We start from the raw sequence: 25,388 nt of genomic DNA on the forward strand, positions 1-25,388 counted from the left end.
TTCTGTTGCATCATACAGCAAACCCACCACCACCCTTTCCATCGACCCATTGAGACCAAGAACTCGCCATCTGAACAAATGCCACAGGTCGAAATAAAGCAAACAAGCCAAAAAAAAAACAAAAAAACCCCACACCGGGATCGCTGCATGCTTTCAGGACCTAACAGACAGAATAACTGGATGTGAAAGACGTTGTGTGTTGAAAAACTGTTTGATCTAAACAGTGGGTCCTGTAAAGAGAGACTACATTTTTTTACTGAAATCCTTTTTTTTTTTTTTTTTTTTTTTTTTTGGATCATCCGTGGAGTTATTATAATACTCACGTCGACCGAAATAGGGGGGGGGGTGGGGGTAGGGGTGGGTTCGGGAAGTCATGCATAAGTCTGCAGTGTGTGCTGTAATTATAGCCTTTTTTCTAAATCTTTTCTTGTCACCAGGGGACCCATTTAGCACTGCAAAGTCAAGAACGTTCATCGTAGAAGGTACACGGACGGTACCCTCTGAGTATTGGCTGTCTCTCTTTTCCAGAAAGCATTTTATGGCGTTAATACTTATTAATTTAATGTTGTGCCCGTTTTTGAATATTGTGCCCCCCCCCCTTTTTTTTTTTGGGAAACAATGAAAACCATAAAATGCTTTCGAAATAAATAAATAAGTAATCTGACCTTTTTTTAAAAACATCTTGCAAGTAAAATCTTGGGAAAAATATATAGAGATTTATAAAATCAAACCGAGACCTGATCATTCATTTTCATTTTTTCATGTGCATTGTTTGTACTCTCTTCCTTCCACACTGAGCATGTATATACGTGCAGATTTATTCTTTTCTGTTTTAGTTTGTTTTTTATTATTATGGGTGCGTTTGGATTGTCTTTGTGCTTCCAGGTTTATTTACTGCGCTATGATTCAGACCTAATTGACTGTATCAGCGTGTGTCTGTTAAAATGATCAGCAATGCCTTAGCCTTGCTAAACCTACAGTGGAACTGGGGAAAGCAAACCGCTCCCCTCCCTCTCAAACATGCTAGTGAATTACTATTAAAAATGCAAACACATCAAATGATGTTTACGTAGTGAAGCATGGCAATGACTCTGAGCTGGAGAGGAGGAATTGCTTGTTTCATTGCTTGGACTGCAGCCGGCTCTGAATCATACCCTGCCCTGTCATTGTAGACGATCCCTTTGCGACAATTCTGTATGAATTTGGAAGCACAGCTATCCACCTCCCCAGCATAACACCAGCATGCTTCCTACTGATAGGACTGGCTTAGCATTGTTGTTAATGGATGTCAAATAAAGTGCTGCAGAGCTCGGACTGGGGGTCCCTAGCTGCTTGACAAAGTTTTCTAAGATAAAGTAGCAACACTTGTATTCCGGTTAGCAGTGTTATTGTAGCCTGACAAGTCATATTTTCCTTACAGAATGTGCTTGCACTTTTCCTGCTAAGCAGCCTGAGTTTCTTTTTAAGTTGCACTGGGACATAGAGATGGAAGGACAAAAATAGATAGCGTGCAACTTTAAATGTATTAAAAATATGATTAGTTTTTGTAATGCAAATATAAAAAAAAACAGACTGATCTGTTTGTCACTGGTCCTAATAACTGATCCTTCTTTCTTTGGCCTGTTTGTGTCTGTGCAGCAGAAATCGCATCCTGCATGGTTTTAGACTGGACGAGGGACTTTTAAACAGGGCCCGGATACTGGGTTTCTTAAAACATGCCTATAATTATAAATATGCAATTCAGTGTCAATTCATTGGTAAAGTAATTACATATTGGTTAGAGCTGTAATACTGCTATAGAAATCAATTTCTTTTGGGGGTAAAATATTTCAGTTGTTTCCCTCTCCTGCCCCTAGAGTACCGCAGCTGAAACACCTGAATTGTACATTTTTGTATTCAGATCAATCACTAGAGGTGCTGGGAACCAGAGTGCCCCAAATTCACAAAGCAAAGACAGAGCCGCACTGAACACTGGGATGCAGTTTCACAGCCCTCTCTACACTCTCTCTCTCCAGAAACGGTCCGAGCCATGACGCACGTCATCAACCAGGGGATGGCCATGTACTGGGGCACTTCCCGCTGGAGTTCCATGGAGATTATGGCAAGTTGCTCAACGCTGCTTTCAATCCCTGGATTACATGTACACAGTGCTCTGCGTACACTCACAAAGCGTCGATCCGCACCACAGCTCACCATACAGCAGCCTCTACAGCAAACCCCCATCGATCAGCTGCTTTGCCGTGCTGCTCTTAAAACAAGACTGTGCACCAAGTCTGACCCAGATGCTGCTGTTAGCGGAGTCACAGCAGGGCATCTAGAAATCAGCCCCCAAGCAGACTTGACATTAGAACTCCATTAGAACAGTGGGGGGTTTTTTACCTTTGGGAATTGCTGTGATTTATGATTTTTTTTTTTTAATTCTAGGTCTGGCTGAACTGTTGTCATAGTTTGGGGGTGGAAGGGGTTTATCGCAGATGGTTTTAGAATACAAAAGTTGTGCGATTTGCCAGGCAAGGAGATCACAGAGTTCAGATCCCAGCTGAGGAAAATGCCTCGTTTGTGTCTGATAGGAAGTCATTGTTAACAAGAAAGCACATGCACACAATGTGTTTGTAAAACATCGCAGATATAAAAAAAATAATCTTGTCTTATGCATGGACACAATCCTAAAAACAAATAAATAAATCTATCTATCGGAGCTCAATATACAACAAAAATTCAAAGCACACAGTTAACTCCCCCAGATGGACAGATTTGTAGGAATGTTTGATCTCCAGTAGTTCTCAGCACCCTCTCTCATTGCTGCTGTTCCCATCTTTCTCCTGCAGGAGGCGTACTCCGTTGCCCGGCAGTTCAACCAGATCCCTCCAATCTGTGAGCAGGCAGAGTACCACATGTTCCAGAGGGAGAAGGTGGAGGTGCAGCTTCCAGAGCTCTTCCATAAGATAGGTACGGACACACAGCGCCACCTGCAGGTGCAACAGCAAGAAGGCAACAGTAAAATTCTTGGAGGGGATTAAATTTGCTCTCTCCTCCCAGGTGTGGGCGCTATGACGTGGTCTCCGCTGGCCTGTGGGATCATATCGGGGAAATACGACAGCGGGGTCCCCCCTTATTCTAGAGCGTCACTCAAGGTAACCCAGTGGGGTGCCCCCTTTTTAATGCTCTGAACTGCAGCAAATTTAAATACCACAGCTGCTGTTTAAAACATTACAAACTGGGCCCACGCTGACGTTTTCAATACTTTTTACAGACTACCAGGTTCCCAGGTCCTGTCATGTAAAGATCCTTTTTTATGATCTAAACCGCGATGGACCTTAAACACAGCTGCCATGTAAATCATTGAAAATGACGTCTTCTTTGAAATGCCTTTTGATTTAAAATGAAAGAAAACTTTAGTCTAGTGGACAGTTGTTTCGGCAAAGTGTCTGTAAATGACGCCTTGTTGAGACGTCCGTCTGTTAGGCGAAAGTTTTAGTCGTGTACCATTACTGCACACTGAGACACACATGAACTTTGAGAGATGCTGGTTTTTCATAACCTTGTTGTAATGATCCAAGCGATGGGGGATCCAGTGAGATGCCCTGCCGCTTGGACCGTTTCAAACAGAGCTTAGTGTGCAGCTACACCTGTCTTGTAAAACCTGGAAAGATTCAGCCACCAGCAATGTTTACGTAGAAAACTGCCATTGATGATCCCTCTGAGTTATATGCCTTAGAGGCAGCAGCAATTAGCAGAAGGAATATTTACAGCCGAGTCAGCGGCTGTGCTTGGTGTTGCGTGCGGGATTCAGCTCAGTTTGTACCGCAGTGACTCTGTTTAAAGATAGATCCTTTCGTTTAGTTAACAACTAAACAAAAGCCCAAATGGACTCAAAAGACATAAAGCGCTAAATTCACTGTGTAAGCTGAATTTGTTTTTGGATTTTTGTACTGTGTGCAGAACACCGTTCTGGCAGCGCACAGTTCATTTAGCTCCTGAATGTTGCTTCTAGCAGTCTGAGAAGAAGCATGACTACAAATTTAGCTGCATCCCGCCATCGCACAATACAAAGTCTCCAAGCCCGCAGCCGGGTTTTTTTCTTGTGAAAGAGGTTTGCGAGCGCCGAGGCTGAGCTGGGCGTGTGCTGTGTGTGTTTGGCAGGGGTACCAGTGGTTGAAAGACAAGATCCTGAGCGAGGAAGGTCGACGTCAGCAGGCGAAGTTGAAAGAGCTGCAGGCAATCGCAGAGAGGCTTGGCTGCACACTCCCGCAGCTGGCTATCGGTACACGGAACTCTGCCGCTCTCTCTCTTTCTGTCTGTCTGTCCGTCCTTCCCTCTCTCACTCTCACTTCAGTTTTTTGTGTGTGTGTGTGCTGCTGGTTCGAGGGACCAGTGACAGCGAACTGCAGCCAAGTTCAACGCAGGTTAAATACCTGAGATAAATATCCGTTAAGCTGATTGGTTTCACTTTCTGATTGAAAATCAATCAATCAATCAATAAATAAGTAGGAAATCATTATTACAAAATAACTTTTGCAGTCCGCCTCCAGCTCTAGTTTCTGTTAGGATTGTATTAGCGAGCTCCCACCTTAAGACACAGTGCAACCCGAAGAACTGGCTTCCTTCACTCTTGAACCTGCTTCACTGCGTGGTGTGGACTGTCCACTGAGGGCTAGAGACCACGAACCCAGGTCCACTCTGTGCCACCTCGTCCTCACATTTTACAGAGCTGTAAAAGCCGATGTGTACAGCGGCAGGGTGCCAGCCTGACGCTTAACCCAGGAAACATTTTATAATGCAAACATAAATCATCTTCTGTTTCTGTTAGGTGTAGGGAGGACACAAGTCATTAACAGGCTGACATGCTGATACTCCCTAGATAAATCGTTTTTAACGCCCACAGAATACTCGTCTGTGTAAATCATTCAGTGATGCTACTTTGCTGATATGACATGGCTTTTAAATAACAGCTTTAAACAGAAAAATCTGCCTCCTGGTTTAGAATTAATAGTCACAGCGCTTTCCAGGACGACAGATTTTGAAATTGCATTTCACACACCATTCATTCTGCCACTTTGACAGCAATGTTTAATTGAAGTTTGAAAATGCTGTCTCTTTAATAAAGTGGGCGTTTAGTTATTTATTTGCCTTTTTTAAAACGCAGCCTTTGTTTATGTCACGTCCCTGAGACTGGCACTTTGAACCGCTTTGTGGAGAACTGCCACGGAAATGTACCGCGGGCGCTCCTAACCCAGTCCGGTCTGTAGACCAGATCTCAGAAGCAAAGCAGGGCTGGGCCTGGTCCGTGCCTCCAAAGAACGGCAGGTGCGCTGGTGTAGGGTACACTGTGCACAGCGTTCAGAGGTGCGTTAGGAAGAGCAGTGTTTCCGTTCAGATGTTTAAAGCCCTTTCTACCGGACTTTAGCCATCGCATTAAATAACATAGTAAAAATAAATATATAGCCTTGACTGGTTTCTGATTGACTTCTGCGCTTAGCTAGCCAGCCAGCTTTCCAACCTTTTGACATGATAAGTGTGCATTTCTCAGTAATAATAATAATAATAATAATAATAATAATAATAATAATAAAAATAATTATATAAAAAAAAAACAAATTGTTTTTTTTTTTTAAAAAAAAAAAAACTTTTTTAAAATAAATAATCAATCTTCCAGTGGAGTGAAAGGTCATGCATCTCGATGCTCGCTGCTTTGATGGATGTCACTAAATGATGTGCCGTTTCTTGCAGCGTGGTGTCTGCGGAACGAAGGCGTTAGTTCAGTCCTGCTGGGGGCTTCCAATACAGAGCAGCTGATAGAGAACATTGGAGCAATACAGGTGAGTGCTGGCTGATGAGGCTTCTCCTGCTCTCCTCTGCAGGGTCCATGTGTGCCCCTGGGTGAGGCTTCTCCTGCTCTCCTCTGCAGGGTCCCTGTGTGCCCCTGCATGAGGCTTCTCCTGCTCTCCTCTGCAGGGTCCCTGTGTGCTCCTGGAAACGCACCCGACTCCACAAGGGGATTCTGTTGTTATGAGTTGTGTGAATTAGTGTGCTCATGTCTCTACAGGAACAGGCCTGGGTGATGTGTGGATTAGTGTGCTCATGTCTATACGGGAACAAGCCTGGGTGCTGGGGTGCTGATTCAGGACTTCTCTTGAGAAAGGCTTGTAATATGTTTTTTTTTGTTTGCTTTTCAGGTTCTTCCGAAGTTATCTTCTTCCATTGTGCATGAAGTGGATAGCATTCTGGGCAACAAGCCGTACAGCAAAAAGGACTACCGGTCCTAATGTGCTACGTAGCAGAGCGGAGCGCCCCCCGCTGGACTCAGACTGTTCTTCATCTCTAACCTTTGCCTGTTCCTCTTATTGCTTGAGCTTTTACTGAATTGGAAACTGAAGTGCAGAATCGGATGAGTTGCACTGGAGAGAATAATTTAAAAAAGGATTGCAATGGAATGCAAAGAAGGGGGAGGGGGGGGATATGCACTCTTAGAAATTAATATTTACAAGAAGAAAAAAAAGCACACACACGCTCGCTTTGCAGACTACGAATTCTGTTTTACTTTTTTTGATTTTCATTTTGCAGTGGATCTACATAGAAATGATAACACAAGGACAATTAAGACAATGTTTACCTTGACTTGTAAAATGATATTTCAGCTTTACACATGCTTCCTTTTTTTTCAATATGAATGAATTAATAAACACGTAAGTGATAGAACTGAGACTTCTATAACAGACACAAGTGACTGTTCCTCATTCTGGGGGATCAGTAAGATTGTCCCGCGATTGAAACATTTCCGCGGCAGTGTGATCTGCAGTAATGTTTTGGGACACATGGCTAGTCTTTGAGCCCCAGAGTATATCCACCTTTAAGAGTTAATGGTGCAGAGTCTATTGCATTGGTTTTGTTTTAAATCTGTTTCTAAACATGTCTTTTTTTGTCATGTGGCTGAAGCCAAAGAATTTCAAAAGCTTTCAGTAGGACCCAATACTGAAAGCCCCCAAAAAAAACAGTCATTTTCCAGCCCAGTCCTTCAACCTGCAGAATCTGTAACCCTCCCGAACGGATTTTCTGCACAGTGTCACTTTTCAACAGCAATGTCTGGGCTGTTTTACCACTGTAAGCACTTCTTCATTGATCCACCAGTAGCGCTGCATGCCATCTTATCAAATCCCAGCCCAGACTCAAGCAGGCATTCCTCCAGCAGACTCGTGGGTGATGGTGTTTCCCACCCTGCCCCTCCCCATTCCTCGTCCTGTTAATGCCATGCATCGCTGGTAGAAGTTTTAACAGCCAGATTCAATCAGTCGTGTGCAGTAGCATGCTTCTAGTGAACCTGCAGATTTCAGTGCTGTTAATCTTTGTACCATTCACATTCGCTCAGCCCAAGGATTGCTCTGAAACAGTTTGCATACAAGGGGCTCGGTTTGTATTTTATTGCAACTCCAGTGAAAGCCTGTTTTAGTGGATATTATTGAATTATTATGCGTTACTCTGAATGTACAGAGCCTCTGTGTTCAGTGGCTATGGGGTTGCCAGCAGGGTATCATCCTGCATTGTCTTCCACACTGTGAAAGATGTTCTGGATTGAACTGCGGTAGAAGGTGGCAGCAGTTTAGACTGTAATGTTAAAAATTGCATGTAGGATAATGCAGAGCCGGTCTGCTGTATACTTTGAGTGGAATCCAAAGGATTAAATAAAGCCATCTGTGGCACCACCTTATGGACAGTAGGAGTTACTGCATTAAAAAATATATATCTGTATATATATTTCTACAGTCAATGTTTCTTCATGTAACTAACATTTAAGAAATGTAGATTATTAATAATAATCATAATCAAGGAATGGGAAGCATGGTACCATATGAAGCTCAAAAAGCTTTTTTAAACAACAGAAACATGTGCTTGATTTGCTGAACTCTGCTCGAGTATTGTAACTAATAAGCAGGCTCTGTGTATGTGTGCCGCTCAGTATGTCGATCCTGCACCTGGCAATGAGCGATGACTATTACAATAGTATTATAATCACTTGTGTTTGAAATTGATTATTCTTTATGTCTGTCAAGACTAGAAACTGCGGTATTTTCTGTCTGGTGCGTACCGAGTTTGAAGCGAATGAAATGTAAAACAAATGACGTCATCGTTTAATTAGACATCTTTGCAGCTCAAATGGTCGTTGAGTGATGGCTGTGAATTGTTGCATGCAAGCTGCTTCAGCTTGGTACTGAAGCAGGGTTTGTTTTGGTTTGTTTTTGTTTTAGAGAACGGGTCTGTCCTGTCATGTGCAGTATTAGGGTGACTGGAGTACCCAAAGCTTTTGATTCCAGTATCTCAAACCAAAGACCACTGCAGTTCATTGTCCTTGTCGGGGGGCCCGCAGCATGCTACCGCAGACGTGTCCTAAACAGCTCCCCCCCCCCCCCCCCCCCCGACCCTACGCGAGAGGAACCCGTTTCACGTCTGCTGATCAAGCTGACGTCCAATGGTGTCTTTCCTAGTGCACAGAAAAGTCAGACGACTAGTCAGTGAAATAATAAAACTGTCCACACTGCAGTGTACCACAGCAAATCCCACTGACTGCAGAATATAACCTGCCTCGCGGTTCTGTCAGATCATGCCAATGCCTTTCTAGACGAGTGCCCGCCCAGGTGTGCCCCCAGCAGCAGTGTTTGAATACAGGGCAGGCAGGCAGTGTGTTGCCCCGGTGCTTGGTGAAACAAGTATTCAGGTTAATCTTTTCTCCAATCTGTAATCCGCACTGGGTGCTGGCATGAGACTGCAGCTCTGGATTGGGGAGCTGGGCACTAATAATGGGCGACCAGCTACAGCAGTAGTGTCTCAATTTAAGCAACAGGACAGCGGGCACCAGTGCTCCCAGTACAGCGGTGTTCTTGCAGTTAATAAAACCGTTTTTAACTGGAATGGCTGCATCGCGTGGTGTTATACTACACATTTAAAACACCTGTACTGTCCTGAAGAGCAGGTCGCCATGTCGTTCTGAGGAATAAGGGCGTTAGATGGTTTTATAGAAAGACCGCTGTTGTGTGTTAACCCTTTCTGTTTTGAATGCAGGGGAGAGTGGCCCAGTTAGTTTTTCTGGACTGTACTGTTTTGCTTCCTATTTTGAAACAGGGATGCACTTGTGGGTCCCCTCTGAGGAATTATAGGACAATAATAATGATGAGTCGGCTGTATGTACGCGCAGTCTGACGCTTTCATCGTCAGATCGGTTCTGTCTGTATATACTTTGACCTGTGTACGTTTATGAATGGTTGTGATCACTCCTGCATTGTTAATTGATTTATTTTTTTTTTTTTTTTTTTTCATTGGCAGACATTTGCTAACTGCATCGTCCTTCTGAATGTGAATTCAGGACTGACGATATGCACAGCTCCTGTATTTATGAAATGACAATAAATAAAATCATATTAAACATCCTGCCTGGTAGTGTGAGTTCCTCATTGAGAGAGAGAGCTATTATAACACTGTTAGAATGGAAGTTTTTATTAATAATGTGATGAGGAATATCAGGATTGAGAACTATTCCTGGAGCTTATCTTTGAGGTTGCTACGCTTCCACGGCTCCAGCGGGCGAAGCTAGTGCCGTCGGCGTGAAGCGCGTATCTCTTATGTATGCATAGTGGATTATTTTAATCAAAAGCTATTTCAACTTGGGGAGGGGGCGTTTCAAGCATTCTGTAATGGAAAAATATAACCCTCAAAGCACCCCCGAGCGGCGTGTTTGAGTGGATGCAGTACCAGCCCTGCCCAGCCCGGCGCTGTTCCTCCTACCTGTAGGCACACCTGTGCTCTAGACTGACCACGCCCCTTCCAAGGTGACACGCCCCGGTGGCCACGCCCCGCACAGGTAGATCGGAAAGATGGCGGCCGGGGTAGCACGGTGAGTTTGAGCTCTGTAACTCTGTCCTGGTTTTGAATGATTTTGATGTTCGTGTGGAAGAGAGCACACAGAGAGAGACTTGCTTGTGCTGCGCCGTGTTTCTGCGTGTAGATGTGTGTGTTTAGATAGACTGCTTAAACAGTGGGCTTGTGTTGCACAGGTAACATCCAGACCCAGTCCCCTCGGAATAGCCGAGCTCCTGAGCGGCTGTGTCGAGCTTCATGCTCGGAAAGGATGGTTCTTTATGGGAAATGCCTCGTGTTTTATAACGAGTCAGACTGTGAGTGATGCAGATTGGCGTGCAGTGTGCTAAAACTAGAAGAAACGAACTGAGCAAACGTTCAAATCACAATAAACATCTACAACAAAACACTGGGGCTGAATTTCAAAGAGACGCAATGACTCCTGTTTTTCAAATAAATTACACATTGGAAGAGACTGTTCTTAACTTAAAGGGCTTTTAAATTAAGACCTTTCTGGTTTTATAATTTTGCAAATAACTTCATTAATGGATCAGAAATATGTTGATTATGGAGTCGTTTCATAAATGATTTTATTGTAGCATTGCTACAAACCGGCCTGAAAAATGAGTTTTACAATTAACTTTTTACAGTGAACAAAACAGCCGGGTTTGAACTGTGCACTCTCGCTGCGGCGCAGTGCTGATTTAACAGTGATGAACCAACAGAGACCGGGTTGAAAACTGTGCTCGACACACGGATGTTGAAATTGTAAACGATTCGCATTCATCATGCACAAACGGTGATTGCTGTGACTGTCAATTCTGTGTGTGTTTGTTTTCCCAGATGCATCTCATCCTGGCTGCCCCGGCGGGCTGGTCACGGTAAGAGCGCTTTGGTTTGAATCTGCTCCGCGGTGTACACTCGCTAGGTGCAGGGGGCTCGCACAGTGCAGACAGGGTTATTTCTGATTACAGATGTGTTAATGTGCGTTACTGCGTGTGACACAAACAGTACAGTGGCGCTGCAATTTGAATTCTGTCTCATCGTGGTGTGCTCACAAGAATCTCTCTTGTGCACGGTGTATTAACCTGATACCTTGCTGATGTCCTGTATATTCTGTGTTATTCACTTTTTGTGAACGCTGTGCTGTACAGATGTCTCTGATAATCGCCTCCGTTGTATGTTTCTCATTTCAGTAACACGACTGACTGCAGATTGAAGGGCTTTGCAGATTTCACCCGGGAATGCCGTTGTGTGACCCTATTGCACTGTCCTTGTCTTGAGATTTCATGTATTAAAGGTTTCCTTGTGTACTGGTGCCTTGTCTGATCCTTTCCAACTATTTTTTTTGGTGGGTAAATTCTACCTAGCAGTCTGTAAACAGATTATTGATTGGTGTTTCCTTGACGCGCTTGTCTATGATGTGAAACTCCCTCACATGATCTGTTGGGCACTGCAGAGTAGTGCCCTGACACGGTTGTGTGCAGTTGATTCACTTCGTGGACCATACGATCGGTTAAGTATTTTGGCGGGAAAATTTGAGGTGCTAAAAACAGGATCTACATCTACAGTCCCCAACAGAGCATGTGATGGAGTGTCTCCTCATGGACAATCACGCCAAGGAAACACCGATCACATGGTCTGTTAGAGACTGCCTTGAGAAAGAAACGCAACACAAAAGTAAAATACACAATGCAATATTTATTTAAACTGCAAAACAGTAAAAAACCAGAATTTGGGGCACGGCTGGCTTGTGAACCGATCTGCTGTCCCGAGACTCCAAGCGCTGGCAGAGGGTTTACAGGAACGATACTGCAGAAAACAAAATTAAAACCAAACGTCAAGATAGCGCACAAACACCGACCATGCGCTGGCAGCATTGGGAGCCCCGGGCACGCTAGCGAGTGCACACCGCGGAGCAGATTCAAACACCAGCCCATTCCCGGATTCAGTGTGCAGAGGCCGCGATGAATCTGGAACACACAACTGACAGCAGTCATCGTTTCTGCAGGGTGAAAGCGAATCGTTCACAATTGCACAAGTCTTTCCAAAAGCTGCTTGTTCAGAACCGCTAGCTGTGGTTCTATACAGTTCTATGCGCTCTAGAGGTCGACAGGAGATCAAACTAAACATGACTTACCATGACATGCGTGTGTCGAGTCAGCACTGCGCCGCATAGAGAGTGCCCAATCCTCTCGTGTTCCTGAGAGAAACACAAATACCAAACTGTTCAAATGAACACCTGAAACGGGTGAATCTGCAGTGCAACGGGGGTCTTATTACCATCGCTGAATATGTGACCAAAACACAATGGTGCGAAGCATCTCCCATACACTACACACTGTTTAGCAATCTGCTTTAGAGTAAATGCACACAAACCCGTCTGGTTTGTTCATTGCAAAGAGCGTGTTTTTCTGAACTCAAACAAACACATTTTTCAGGCCGGTTTGTACAATTTCTCAGAAAGCTACAACAAAGTAATTTATGAAACTTGCAGGAAACGACTCCATAATCCACCCGTTTCTTATCATTAAGTTATTTTAACACCACTTTGTATTTCAAAATTATAAAACTAGAAAGGTTTTAACTTTAAGAACAGTCTCTCCGAAAGTGTAACTTATTTGAAAACCAGGAGTCATTGCGTCTCTTTGAAATTCAGCCCCAGTGTTTTGTTGTCTGTTATAAAACACGAGGCATTTCCCATAAAGAACCATCCTTTCCGAGCATGAAGCTCGACACAGCCGCTCAGGAGCTCGGCTATTCCGAGGGGACTGGGTCTGGATGTTACCTGTGCAACACAAGCCCACTGTTTAAACACACACATCTACACGCAGAAACACGGCGCAGCACAAGCAAGTCTCTCTCTGTGTGCTCTCTTCCACACGAACATCAAAATCATTCAAAACCACGACAGAGTTACAGAGCTCAAACTCACCGTGCTACCCCGGCCGCCATCTTTCCGATCTACCTGTGCGGGGCGTGGCCACCGGGGCGTGTCACCTTGGAAGGGGCGTGGTCAGTCTACGACGCACCTGCGCTTAGAGCACAGGTGTGCCTACAGGTAGGAGGAACAGCGCCGGGCTGGGCAGGGCTGGTACTGCATCCACTCAAACACGCCGCTCGGGGGTGCTTTGAGGGTTTTGCCTTCGGACGTAAAAGGGCCCCGTTTTTACAATTAGTAATGCCAGTAAAGTCAACCCCTCCCCTTTGCCCTGTTTCGAGGTACCGCCTAAAAAACGGCGATACCCCAAAACCGCCGACGCGGTAGAGTGCAGAGCCCGCGAAACTCACGCCCGTCTCCCGCAGGCATTGGAACAGCATGCTGGACGCGAACCCGCGGAGAGAGAGGCGAGGCTGAGCCGACTGCAGCTCCACACAGGCAAAGCACGGGAAGCTGTGCTCAGTCCGCTAAGCCAACCGCGCCGACGAGCTCCCCAGCGGCTTTTCAACGTGTTCAGTGTCCCGGGTGGCAGGCTCCTCTGCGCTGCAAACACCTTTTCAATGTGAACTATCCTAGAGGCTACAGTCGTGCAAACAGATTGGTTCTGTTCTTTGGAAAAGGATCCCTAAAATTGTGTGCGCGCAAGTAATGCGAGAAGCTCCGGTTCTTAAAAGCAGTTTAAGAACAGAATCAAACTACGCCCAATGCCTGTTCTGCGCTGGTGGCGCAACTGCAATGTTATCTCGCAATGCGGCACATCGATTCACAACTTCAAATCCCGACTTTTTTAAAGCTGCATTTTCTCTCAAATTATTACTACTACTCAATATATCAATAAATATTTACTCACCCTTCATCATTTCGTTCTGCCGCAATGGCGCTGGAGCTAGGGGTGCCGGGGGCGCGGCTTTGCATGGTTCCCCTCATATACAGAGGGGGGGGGTTACAGTTTTGTTTCAAATCGTGCTCGGCGGTGCAATAACTTTTATTTACAAAATTAAATAATAATAAAGAAAAAAAGTATATTTACCAAATAAACTGCAACTCTCCCACCAAGTGCCAGCTGCAGCACTTTGATACCCGCCCGCGGTTTAAGCACTACACGCACACGCACACGCGAGGGAAGAGACGCTCAGACCGAAGCAACGTGAACCCTTGTAATACGAAGCTGCATACAGTTTATTAGGTTTGAGTAATGCATCTTGTCAACCACAAGAGGGCGCCAATACCCCTGCATTAAATTCAGTCATTTTAGTTTCTCACCAAATCCGAGCGCTCAAGCACAGTGATATCGTGCGAGGGAATGTCCGTACCGAGTCTCCGCACAGTCGGACACGGAGTTCCCAAGTTACCGCTGATAATGTGCGCTCTATGTAAAGTAACGCGCTCACAACGACGGCAGAGGCTCCCCTGATCTGCTGCAGCTGAGCGGACGGAGGATTATCAATAGAAAAGGAAAAAGACAAGGTCCTTTTTGAAAGGATTTATTAAAACACATTAAACAAACACACAGAGTACAAAGAAAAAGAGGATTATGGGTTGAGGTTTTTTTTTTTCAATTATTATTATTATTTTTTTTTTTTTTAGAAATGCCCATAGCTTAACACACGTCATTTTATTTTAACATTGGATGATGAATCTCATATAAAACATTTCACATGCTGTGCACACATTTTCTACAAAATGACATCCTCCTGTTTGTGTGTTTTTTTAAAATGTATTATTCTGTAGCTTTTAAAGCGCTCCGATGTACTATTATACTGAAGCCTATAATTCTTATATATATATTTATTAAATTGCACAGCCATAAAAGGCAATACAGTTCTGTAGTTCATTCTGGTATGCTTCAGTGTTGTGATGATTTTTTTTTGTAATTGATAATTTTGTTTTACCGGCACTTAAAACAATCTGAGCCATCAGCACAAGCACTTGATCAGTCATATTCTTTTAAAAATGACAATAATAATAAAATAAAACGCACTCACAGACAAGACACTGACCGCTCCAGGTGGCATGCCCTTCCACTGATGGCACCAATAAACACTGGCTACAGTAAATTGGCATCTGTTTAGAAAAGCTTGCTGGCATCTAAGCCTCTTGGTGTACTCACTGTGAGCGCCTGGCTGCCTCAGACTGCAATCACAGGGCACCCCTTTCAAGAGTCTACCAATAGCTGCTGTTAAAGTGCTTTGAAATAGTGACCGCAGCCCTCACTGGAGTCCGAGGGAACTCACCCGGGCTTGCAGGCTCGCCCTGTACAGCTCCGGGCTAGCTCCGCCGCCCCCTCCCCCTCCCCCTCCCCGTTTTCGGAACTGGGGACTAACTGGTTTAGCTGACCCCTTTACGATAGACAGGATATCAAACTGCGAAACAAACTCCAGAACTCCAGTTAGCTCCTGGTGAAGCACGGTACTGCATGGGAGGATTTGCAACCTGAAGTCACACCTCCACCTGGATGAGCACAAGCACACACTGACCACACTCTTCAGGACCCACACTGCCTAGCAGTAGGTAGGTGACTTTCTCAGCTGCCTGTTGATTCAGACCTCAGTATCATTGAAATACACAAACAACCAGCCTATAGGTCCTCTTTGTTGTTGGGGGGGGGGGGTGATTCTACAAAACATTTACTGAATCCACACCAAGCACAACCTTTTTCATTAACCCTAATAAAGCACAACTTTCAAGGTTAACCCTCCAGTCTTTTCAGGGTGAAAGTTGTGCTGTGCATACTCGTACAAAATCCGACATCTTTTGTTTTTCTTGGGGGGGGGGGGGTTATGAAAAAAAAAAAAAGATATGTGATATTGAGCGATGCTTCTCTCATGTTTAAAAATAATAAATTGTCAACGCACAATTCGTTATAAAAAGGAAAGAACACAAGCAGGTCTCTCTCCTGCAGAACATTTGATTATCCATATATTGCAAAATAAAGGTAGTGCACATTTGTTTCCTCTTCAGAATCATTATTTTACAAATCTCTTAAATTAGCTGATGAAACTTCAAGCCGTGTCTAAACAAAGCTTAGAATAAAAGCTGCCAGCCTGAAATGTAATGGCAGTACGACACGGGCGTGGCTGACAGAGACACACAGCCTGCTTTTAGAAGTGGCTGCAAGTCTGGTATCACAGAAAAGGAGCCCAAGGCTTCTTGCTATTAACAAAAAGTGCTCTTCACCTCCTGGGACCCTCGTATTCTCCGGTGACAGATCAGCGCTTTGAGACTCGAGGGTTTTGAAACCAGGTCCGACCCCTGCCCCTTACTCACTGCACAGCAATCTATTATATACAACAATGTACGTGAGTGTGTGCGTGCGAGTGTGTGTGTGCGAGGGCCTCAGTGTAATCTATTAGCATGCACAAGCCTTGGAAGGAATCTGTAAGCATGCACAAGCCTTGGAAGGAAGTGGCGCCACCAGGCTTTGCAGCACAGCTGGCCGAGGGAGACGCGAGCTGATGCCGGTTCAACCCTTTTAACTTGCGGAATGATCTACTTTCACAACCCTTTGGAATGTCCTCCCGGATGAGGACCAATCGTCTGTTTCGATTCCTTGAAAATCACACTGTCAGTCCCTCCAGAGTCTCCTGCAGGGACCTCTGAAGATGCACTGCTGTTGCAGTGTTCTGGAAAGACATCTACTGTATGTCAAAATGAGGGGTCAGCTCAGTGGGGTCAGGATTTTTGTGGCTACATTTGCAAACAATCAAAAAAAAAAACTTTAGTTCCAGTCACTGATTTACCAAAGTCCCCCCAAAGCAGCAAAACAAACTGCTGGGGAATGGATTCTTCATTACAAAACTCTACATGCTTCGGCTTCGCTCTCGTTTACGAATCCCATCCAACAGATAAAGAAATCCTTCCATGTCCAAGAAGCAGAGGCATTAAACACTTAGACACGGTACCTGTTCTTCACCTGGGTCAAAAACCAGTGAAACCTTCTTCAGTGAACCTAACCTCCATAAAAAAACACAACAGGCCACTGCAATCAATCCCATACTCCTGTACCAGAGTCTGCCTCTGTGTGTGTGTGTGTACGTGTGTCTGTCTCTGTGTGTGTGTGTGTGTGCGTGCGTGCGTGTGTCTGTCTGTCTGTCTGTGTGTGTGTGTGTGTGTGTGTGTGTGTGCGTGTGCGCGTGAGAAAGGAAAATAAGCGCAACACAGTGTACAGATGGAATCTCCTTTAGAAAGCTTTTTTTTTTTCTGAAGGCATAATTTAAATAGCACGCTTTTTTTTTCTGCTTGTGCACAGTGGCAGTTTTCCCTTTCCTCCTCCCCCCCTCCCCCCTCCCCCCTCCCCCCTCCCCCCTCTCTCTCTCTCTAGTCTTCGATGCAGATCACGTCGCTGGGTTTGCCCCCTTTGTGCTCCGGCAAGGCCCCGTCCTTCAGAGACTCGCTCAGCTTCCTCTCAGAGTGGCTCAAGGGAGGCCCGTTCGTAGAGGCTAGCGGGACAGAGGAGAAGCACATTAACACGGGGCTGCCCTTCAATGCATTCACAATTCACCAAGAGGACATGAGGCCCCTTCCTGTCTGTCAAAAGACAGAACTTCTTGCAGGTAATGCAGAGCCATGGCCAAACGTTTTGCATCACCCTACAGAATGAACACATTTTGCTTCATCAAGTCGAATGAAACCTGCTGAATAATGTTACGTGAACATATCGAACACCGCTTTGTAATTTTCCATACACTTAAATGTGACATTGAAATACTGTACTGCTATTACGGCTTACAGTAGACCTCTGCGATACCGTTCTGCAGTTTCTTTGATGGCGTGATGTTAAAGGCAGTGCCTCCTGTGTTGCAGGCAGTGTGTGAAGCCCCTGTTCACTCACCCGACACGTAGGGTCCTAAAGGCATCTGGCTGTAGTTGACGATCCCCCCGGCTCCTGGCCCTCGGAAGCTTGCCCCAAAGCTGTTGCCGTACATCTGAGAGCAGCTGAAAGAGCCTTGAGGGAAGGGCTGGAACAAACACAGAGGAGCAATAAGAAAGTAACCCACTGGACTGGCCACTAAGGGTTGCTTCTGAGAAAGGATGAGGTGAACTATCCCAAGCTGATTCTCCTCCCAAACAAGGCCAAGGCCAACGCAGACAGTACCCCCTGAGGGTCCCCAGCCAAGACGGGCAACTGCAACAACTCGGCCAAACACTAGTGCCTCCGGTAGGTGAGCCCCTGGGGGGACCCAGCACTCACAGCTCCTGCGGGTGCTGGTTTTCTAAGTGTCCCTCAACAACCTGGCCTCTCAGTGGCCCCATCCCGGATGTGGCTCACCTGCTGGGGAGGGGGCTCGTTGCCCCGGTTGGTCAGCCGGCTCAGGATGCTGCGCTCGGACATCTGCAGGCGTGCCGCGACGGGGGGGATCCGCGACAGCATGGAGGGCAGCCTCGTCACATCCGCCTTCATATCACTCAGCAGCTCCTCCAACTGGTTCAACACTGAAACAACATCCGAGAGAGGGAAGCAGGTGTGAGAGCGAGCGTGTGTGCGTGCAAGAAGCATTGCTAGATTATTGTAAAATTCAAATCCACTGCTAAAAAAAGGCGTGCAGGAGGAGCAGGGGCAGGTGTGCGGTGCTCACCCTTGTGCAGGACTGCGTTGGCGGGCTTGTTCCCTGCCAGGGACTCCTTGGACAGGTGCTGGTGGCTCTCAGCCAGGCACTCCACTTCTGCGAAGCGGGCGTTCAGAGCGATGGCGGGGTGGCTGGAGTCCTGCGTCATGTTGAGGTAGGCAGCGCGTCGGAGCTGCTCCTCAATCACCAGGGCCTGCTCCAGGAGCTACAGAGAGAGAGAGAGACGGCAGGTAGTATCTTTATATTTTTCATGTGACTCATGAGCAGCTCATTGAAAGAACCCGCCTCACCACAGGCCCAGTCCCACTCCCCCTGAGCAGCTCAGAGCTACAGAGCAGATTTAATCTGTGATCCAAGTGAGCGGAAAAATTCTCCCTCTGAGCCGCTCAGTTACTAACACACCCAGACACGTTACTGCACGGACAGAAACACGCACACAGCCCCCCCGACACGCTCACGCACGCACAAACACGCCGCCCCACCTTGAAGCGGCGCGCAAGGAACTTGTTCTTCATCTCCAGGTAGTTGCCCTTGTGCACCTCAGACTTGAAGGGCTCGTTGAGGATGACGTAGCGGGGGTCGTTCTGGATGTCCTGCCAGCGCGCGTAGCCGTGCCTGAGGCCAGCGCAGTCAAGGGCAAGACAGACCTTTCAGTGAGGAGAGCGACTCGGCAGAGGCACACAGTCATTCTGGGACTGAGAGGTTGTGCTATTGGGGTAATATAAACCATGCTTTGAGCAACTGAGAATCGGCTTCAGGATACGTTACGATGCCGGAGAGCAGCCAGTAGTCGTGTCTTCGGTGCCAGATGTCGTAGATCTTCCCTGACGACACGGCCGCCCGCTCCTCGTTCTGCCACAGCGTGTGCAGCTCTGCCAAACGACAACAGTACAGGGAGCCCTTAGCTTGAGACAAGCCTCCCATAGCAAAATGCAATAAAGCACGGCACAGCACAGGCTAGCACTGTAAAGCCTACAGAGGAATGGAAAAGCATATACAAAAACGCAAACCCGTCAGAGTGGACCAACTGACCTGTGAATCCGCCATCCGCGATGTTGAACATGAACTTCATCTTGCCGTTCTTCTCGTCTTTCCTCCCCTCCTCTTCCTCCTTCCCTTCTTTCTCTCCGTTCTGCTGGTTTTCCAGCGTCTCTTCCTTCTTCACCTCCTCTGCTGTCAGCGACACCAAAACATCAGCTTCCAACGCGCCGAGCGTACCCCGCCTCAATAAATAAACTGAATCTATCTCTCTCGCTCTCCCATTCCCCCGTGCTGGTACATTGCTCTGCCCTGCTCACACCCTCACCTGGCTGCGGGTCCTTGTCCTCTTCTCTACTCGAGATGTTGTTGCTCTCTGCCTTCTCCGGAGGTCTCTCGCTCTCTTTACAAGCCTCCCCTGGGAAGACACACGGCATCGCGGTTACATTGCAATGAAAACTCCTCCTAACGCTGCCCTGCTGATCTGGACACAGGGACTCTGGCAGGCTCACCTGTGGTAGCAGGGTGCTCCGAGGCCTGTTCAGGATTCTCACCCTCCTCCAGCCCTCTCTCCTTACTCTCATCCGCTGGGGAGGGCTTCTCTGAGCTGGGGGAAGACTCGCTGCTGCTGGGGACCTGCTGAGCACAGCACGGTAGAGGCCTTCACTGAGACACACACAGTGCAGACAGAGCCCCTTCGCTGAGGCACACACACAGTACAGACAGGGCCCCTTCACTCTCTCTCTCTCTCACACACACACACACACACACACACACACACACACACACACAGTACAGACAGGGCCCCTTCACTCTCACACACACACCCCCTACAGACAGGGCTCCTTCACTCACTCGCTCACACACACACACACACACACACACACACACACCCTCTACAGACAGGGCTCCTTCACTCACTCGCTCACACACAGACAGACAGACACGCAGACTGACCTCAGGCCCGGCTGGTTTCTTCACCTCCAGCTCTGGGGGCTCCTTCTCCTCTGCTGGTCCCGACGGAGTCTCTGTCTTTTCTGCTGCGCATTAAAAACAAAAAGGAAGGAAGGGCCCAGACACAGAGCGGCCACTAGGGGGAGCAGTGAAGACCACAGACACACACAGCAATCTTTGTTTTTTTGATTTTTTTGGGGGGGAGGGTTACAGCTTTTTACCCAAATATTGCCACGTCATGCAAGTTACAGTGACTTTATTTCAATTCTCACCCAGACCAGTCAAACACATGTATCCACTCATTATCATTACTATCAACTGATCACACAATTCATATAAAGAGATTAAATACAATCCGATTACACCCACAACTATAAAACACTCCACAGCAGTACATTTAGAAACACGAAAAGAAACGAAACTCAATGCCGAACGTTTGGACTAAAGGTCTTTCTCTATGTCTTCAATGCAGCCCTGAAGTTCCTTGGAGTATTTCTACACTACCTCCACTGTTAACAGCAGTGTGCTGCTCTGTCTCCAGCGATGGTCCAGTCTCTACTCCCTTACCTGTGGGTACAGGTGTGCCAGGCTGGGTGACGGCAGGGCTGGCAGGTACAGGAGTGTTGGGGTCCGATGAGACGCTCTCCGTCAGTTTCTTCATCTCGGCTCCGTCGAGAATCAGGTCGGGGGTGCTGTACTTCCCATTGATGTGCTCGAACTCCTGGACCTGGGCGGGCAAGCACAGCCAGCACTGCTCAGCACGGGCGCTGGCACCCTCACTGCGGGTACACAGCGCCCAGCGCAGAGGGGTACAGATTGGGGTACACGGCAGGATTCTGCACAACAGACTCGCTGCACTGGGTTGCAAAAATATAAAAATGTTCAAACTAAAATCCTCTATTTGCCAAGATGTAAAAGCAAACGTATGCTGTGACTGAGATGCGTTTGAACTCAGGCAGAGCTGGTGTGACTGTGCCCTGGTATCTCACTGCGTTGAATGCAAAGCGAGATGACACGGAGTCACAGGACATGCAGACAGGCAGCTGGCTGTGTCCTAGCTGATTCAGACCTCCCCTGAGTCCCGGATCGTGGGCTTACCTTCTTTCTCACGAGAGACATGACCCCGATGCGCGTGAGAACGTGCTGGCGGGACAGCCCCTCTCGCGGGACCCCGTCTGCGAAGGTCTCCGCTCCGTCAGCCCCCGGCTCACACAGGTGTCGCATGAAGAGGGACACGTAGGCCCTGTGAGGAGAGGAGGCAGAGAGGGCTGAGCTGGAGAGAGCAGAGGCACTGACCCTGACACACGCTCCCAGCAGCCTCCGCTGGGTCACGCTTGTACTTGTTAGAAGCCACCGGTCTCTGGGAGCGCTACCTGAACTCTTTCTCGCTCTTGCCCCGCAGGTCTCTCACCAGCCAGTGGGAGTTGAAGGCGTCTTGGGGCGGCATCCCCCAGCGCATGATGGCATTCAGGAAGGCTTTCCGTTGCCGGGTGTTGAACCCCAGGACCTGGCAGAGACACAGACCCATCAGAGCCCTCACCCGCCAATCACTTACACTGCGAGAGACACCAGCTTACATGCATGATATCTGTGTGCATGCATGTGCACGCAGGCGTGTGTAAGTGCATGTAACACCAGTGCTACGGAGCTATGAAACGCTCAATAAATCTGTAGCATCGCTAAAAGAAGTCTTCCATAACAGCTTCCATGCTGGCACAGTGGTTCGTGTCGGAGCTCGTCGTAACGGCCCTGTTTTTAAAAGGTGTAAACTGCCCGCAGCGTCCGCGCCCCCCCGGGTCCACACCTCAATGTTGCCCCCGACTCTGGCCAGCAGGGGAGGGAGTGGTTTGTCCCGGTCACTCTTGAGCTGTCTGCGAGACTGCCTGCGTCCTCCTGAAAACGACGAGAGACACCGTCACTGACCGGGACAGAGGGATGCGGAAAGTTAAACACAGCAACACATGCACAAAAATAATAACACAAGCTACTTCGGTTTTGTACGTAGAGAAGCAGTTCAGTAGTGCACAGTGACTAAGCTATCGGTGTAATTCACTTCCAGAGCAGATCTACAGCAATGGCAGAGTGATGCTATACTTGGTTGAAATGCTGACACTGGCAGCATGATTTTTTGGAGGCAGCTGAATTAAAGGCGCGTGCGTCAGGGGTTAGAGGTCTTGACAGATCTTTTGTTTTTGAACAGCAATGTGGAATGCAGTGCAAGTGTATGGACGAGTCTATGCAGGTATATTTGTTCTGTTTGGTTATCCCTCTGTGTGTGTGTGTGTCTGGGGAGGGCAGTTCTGAACTGTCCCGCTGTGTGTGTGTGTGTGTGTGTGTCTGGGGAGTGCAGTTCTTAACTCTCCTGTTGTGTGTGTGTGTGTGTGTGTGTGTGTGTGTGTGTGTGTGTGTGTGTGTGTGGGGGGAGTTCTGAGTTATCCAATAGGGTGTGTGTGTGTGTGTGTCTGGGGAGGGCAGTTCTGAACTGTCCCGTGTGTGTGTGTGTGTGTGTGTGTCTGGGGAGTGCAGTTCTTAACTCTCCTGTGTGTGTGTGTGTGTGTGTGTGTGTGTGTGTGTGTGTGTGGGGGGGGGGGGAGTTCTGAGTTATCCCTCTGTGTGTGTGTGTGTCTGGGGAGGGCAGTTCTGAACTGTCCCGCTGTGTGTGTGTCTCTTTGTCTACATCTCCTGAAGCTGCTATTGGGGTTTTACTTCGGATCGGGTCGCATCAGGTAAAAACAATGCCAGTTGCAGGTCGGACCGGGTTTGTTATTTTGGACCAGTGAAGACCTCTAGCAGGGTATCTGAAAACAGGACCCACCTTCCGGTCTCTCCTCAAAATCTTCATCCTCATCTTCAGATCCCACGGAGTACTCTGACTGATTGTCTGAAAGATCATCCTGCCACTCTGAGCCACAGATCAGAGAGAAACAGCACAGTGCATTCAATTCTGCATTACAGGCTGTGGCAGAGTCCTTAAGCACTACTGCCCTAACTGCGCTGCACACTAGGGGGCGCTCTCCTGGAGTTGCCTTTATTAAGCTGCATTGAGAATACACTTGCTTACGTCTCAGTTCTGTATCCCAGTTCAATGAACTAAGGTATTAGCATATCTTACACTAGAAGATAATCACCTTGTAAAAGGACATGCACTTTAACTTCACTAGAGTTGGATTCAATGCAGAGCAGTAATGCGGCAAGATTTGGACTATAGCTTTATTTTAAAGATCATCATTTTTAATGATTTGAAACTTTCTCTGGTGTTTCTAAAGATGATTCGAAGTTTATTCTTGAATAAACTTGTTTGCAAACACAATCCATCTTTAAATGAGATTCCAAAAGCTCTTTGCTCCAGAAATAAACAACTCATTTCAATGTAGACGGTTCAGGGAAAGTAAGAAGACTCCTACTGAACATTTGATTAGCCATGGCGTTCAGGCAACAAGCTCAGGCAGGTCTTACTAAACGCTTAGTAAAAATCCGGAATGGATCAAGCTGCCATGCAATGGGAGTCTTATTTCCATCCCTCGAGTTACAAAGCAGTCATTTCAGAATAGTAACTGCTGGAGTAAGCGCGGTGTGCAGTGCGGTGTGCAGTATAGTGCAGTGCGGTGTGCAGTGTGCAGTGCGGTGCAGTGTGCAGCGCGGTGTGCAGTGCGGTGTGCAGTATAGTGCAGTGCGGTGTGCAGTGCAGTGTAGTGTGCAGTGCAGTACTGTGCAGTGTCTGTCGTGTGTGCGTGTGTGCGTGTGGGCAGGGCAGGGCTTCTACCTTGGTCCTCCTGGGAGGTATCGTTATAGTTGACCTGCTTGCGCACCCTCTTGCCCTTGCCCAGGTTCCTGGCCAGGTCTTCCTGCTGCTGCTCGTAGTGATGCCTCAGCAGCTTCTCCCAGTAATCAGGATCCACGTTCTCCTCCTGCTTGATAATCTCTCGCTGCACCTCCTCCTGCACACAGAGAGAGACCGGAGCACGTCAGGGGAGAGCAACCAGAGCCACAGGACACAAGACAGCCCTCGTACACGCACACTGGTTACAAGCATCAATCCAACAGTTTAAAACATTTCACAGGACTCAGTACAGCTGCCGTTACACTTTTACACAGGTGGAAATAAGACTCCCGTTGCATAGCAGTTTGATCCATTCCTGGTTTTACTAAGCTTGTTATCTATACACTGTGGCTAAGCAAGCTCACAGTAAAACCTGGAATGGGTGAAACTGCTGAGCAATAGGAGTCTTATGTCCATCCCTGCTATAACTGAACATGATAAAACAGGTCGACTGCAGTTCATGTATTTTTTTTTTTTTTAAGGTGGAAGCGTGCAGTTCCCTGGCTCACCTCGCCATCCTCCTCCCGCACCACGTACTGCGCCACTTTAAAGGAGCTGAGGTACTCGTTCATGTTCTGCAGCTCTGTGTCGTCAGTGGCGTCCTGGCTGCGGTCCAGCAGTGTGGAGATGGCGTTGTCATCATAGTGAATCACGTTGCCCTCCTCACCGTCCTTATTGTCACCTGGGGGGGGCGGGGGGGGGGGGGGGGGGGAGACAAGCAGCTCTCACTACCTGAGCCAGAGACCCACTGGTTCAGTACAGTAGGGTAGACAGGGCTGGTTCAGTACAGTAGGGGAGGCAGGGCTGGTTCAGTACAGTAGGGGAGACAGGGCTGGTTCAGTACAGTAGGGGAGACAGGGCTGGTTCAGTACAGTAGGGGAGACAGGGCTGGTTCAGTACAGTAGGGGAGACAGGGCTGGTTCAGTACAGTAGGGGAGACAGGGCTGGTTCAGTACAGTAGGGGAGACAGGGCTGGTTCAGTACAGTAGGGGAGACAGGGCTGGTTCAGTACAGTAGGGGAGACAGGGCTGGTTCAGTACAGAAGGGGAGACAGGGCTGGTTCAGTACAGAAGGGGAGACAGGGCTGGTTCAGTACAGAAGGGGAGACAGGGCTGGTTCAGTACAGTAGGGGAGGCAAGGCTGGTTCAGTACAGTAGGGGAGACAGGGCTGGTTCAGTACAGTAGGGGAGGCAGGGCTGGTTCAGTACAGAAGGGGAGACAGGGCTGGTTCAGTACAGAAGGGGAGACAGGGCTGGTTCAGTACAGTAGGGGATGGGCTGGT

At 47.5% G+C, this 25,388-nt stretch overlaps 2 protein-coding genes and 1 long non-coding RNA gene across 10 annotated transcripts in view; 1 reads left to right on the forward strand and 2 right to left on the reverse strand.

Annotated features, from left to right (window-relative positions):
- Positions 1–6,912, forward strand: part of LOC121329171 (voltage-gated potassium channel subunit beta-2) — a 54,231-nt gene extending 47,319 nt beyond the window's left edge. For all 7 annotated transcript variants that reach the window (XM_041274590.1, XM_041274589.1, XM_041274588.1 and 4 more), the window contains 6 exons: positions 2,016–2,101; positions 2,829–2,949; positions 3,040–3,134; positions 4,144–4,264; positions 5,731–5,819; positions 6,177–6,912. In XM_041274590.1, coding sequence (XP_041130524.1) covers positions 2,016–2,101; positions 2,829–2,949; positions 3,040–3,134; positions 4,144–4,264; positions 5,731–5,819; positions 6,177–6,266 — 602 coding nt within the window. In that variant the 3' untranslated portion in view covers positions 6,267–6,912. The remainder of the gene's footprint in view (positions 1–2,015; positions 2,102–2,828; positions 2,950–3,039; positions 3,135–4,143; positions 4,265–5,730; positions 5,820–6,176) is intronic.
- A 4,662-nt stretch (positions 6,913–11,574) lies between these two features.
- Positions 11,575–13,899, reverse strand: LOC121328229. Of its 2 annotated transcripts, none has more exons than XR_005951663.1 (3): positions 13,818–13,899; positions 11,987–12,049; positions 11,575–11,658 (listed from the first exon to the last, which is right to left on the reverse strand). It is a non-coding gene; the product is annotated as an uncharacterized LOC121328229 (long non-coding RNA). The 2 variants fall into 2 exon arrangements; XR_005951662.1 differs by lacking the exon at positions 13,818–13,899 and adding an exon at positions 12,782–13,168.
- Positions 13,900–17,095: 3,196 nt separating this feature from the next.
- Positions 17,096–25,388, reverse strand: part of LOC121329124 (chromodomain-helicase-DNA-binding protein 5-like) — a 16,629-nt gene continuing 8,336 nt past the window's right edge. The window contains exons 16-32 of the mRNA XM_041274497.1: positions 24,616–24,788; positions 24,050–24,224; positions 23,102–23,188; positions 22,091–22,179; positions 21,660–21,793; positions 21,385–21,529; positions 20,854–21,013; positions 20,290–20,372; positions 19,845–19,968; positions 19,661–19,750; positions 19,387–19,527; positions 19,118–19,226; positions 18,837–18,969; positions 18,364–18,559; positions 18,057–18,220; positions 17,619–17,745; positions 17,096–17,226 (exon numbers count right to left, since the gene is read on the reverse strand). Coding sequence (XP_041130431.1) covers positions 17,105–17,226; positions 17,619–17,745; positions 18,057–18,220; positions 18,364–18,559; positions 18,837–18,969; positions 19,118–19,226; positions 19,387–19,527; positions 19,661–19,750; positions 19,845–19,968; positions 20,290–20,372; positions 20,854–21,013; positions 21,385–21,529; positions 21,660–21,793; positions 22,091–22,179; positions 23,102–23,188; positions 24,050–24,224; positions 24,616–24,788 — 2,252 coding nt within the window. The 3' untranslated portion in view covers positions 17,096–17,104. The remainder of the gene's footprint in view (positions 17,227–17,618; positions 17,746–18,056; positions 18,221–18,363; positions 18,560–18,836; positions 18,970–19,117; positions 19,227–19,386; positions 19,528–19,660; positions 19,751–19,844; positions 19,969–20,289; positions 20,373–20,853; positions 21,014–21,384; positions 21,530–21,659; positions 21,794–22,090; positions 22,180–23,101; positions 23,189–24,049; positions 24,225–24,615; positions 24,789–25,388) is intronic.

The sequence above is a fragment of the Polyodon spathula genome, chromosome 16 (genome assembly GCF_017654505.1).
Source record: "Polyodon spathula isolate WHYD16114869_AA chromosome 16, ASM1765450v1, whole genome shotgun sequence".
NCBI lineage: Eukaryota > Metazoa > Chordata > Actinopteri > Acipenseriformes > Polyodontidae > Polyodon > Polyodon spathula.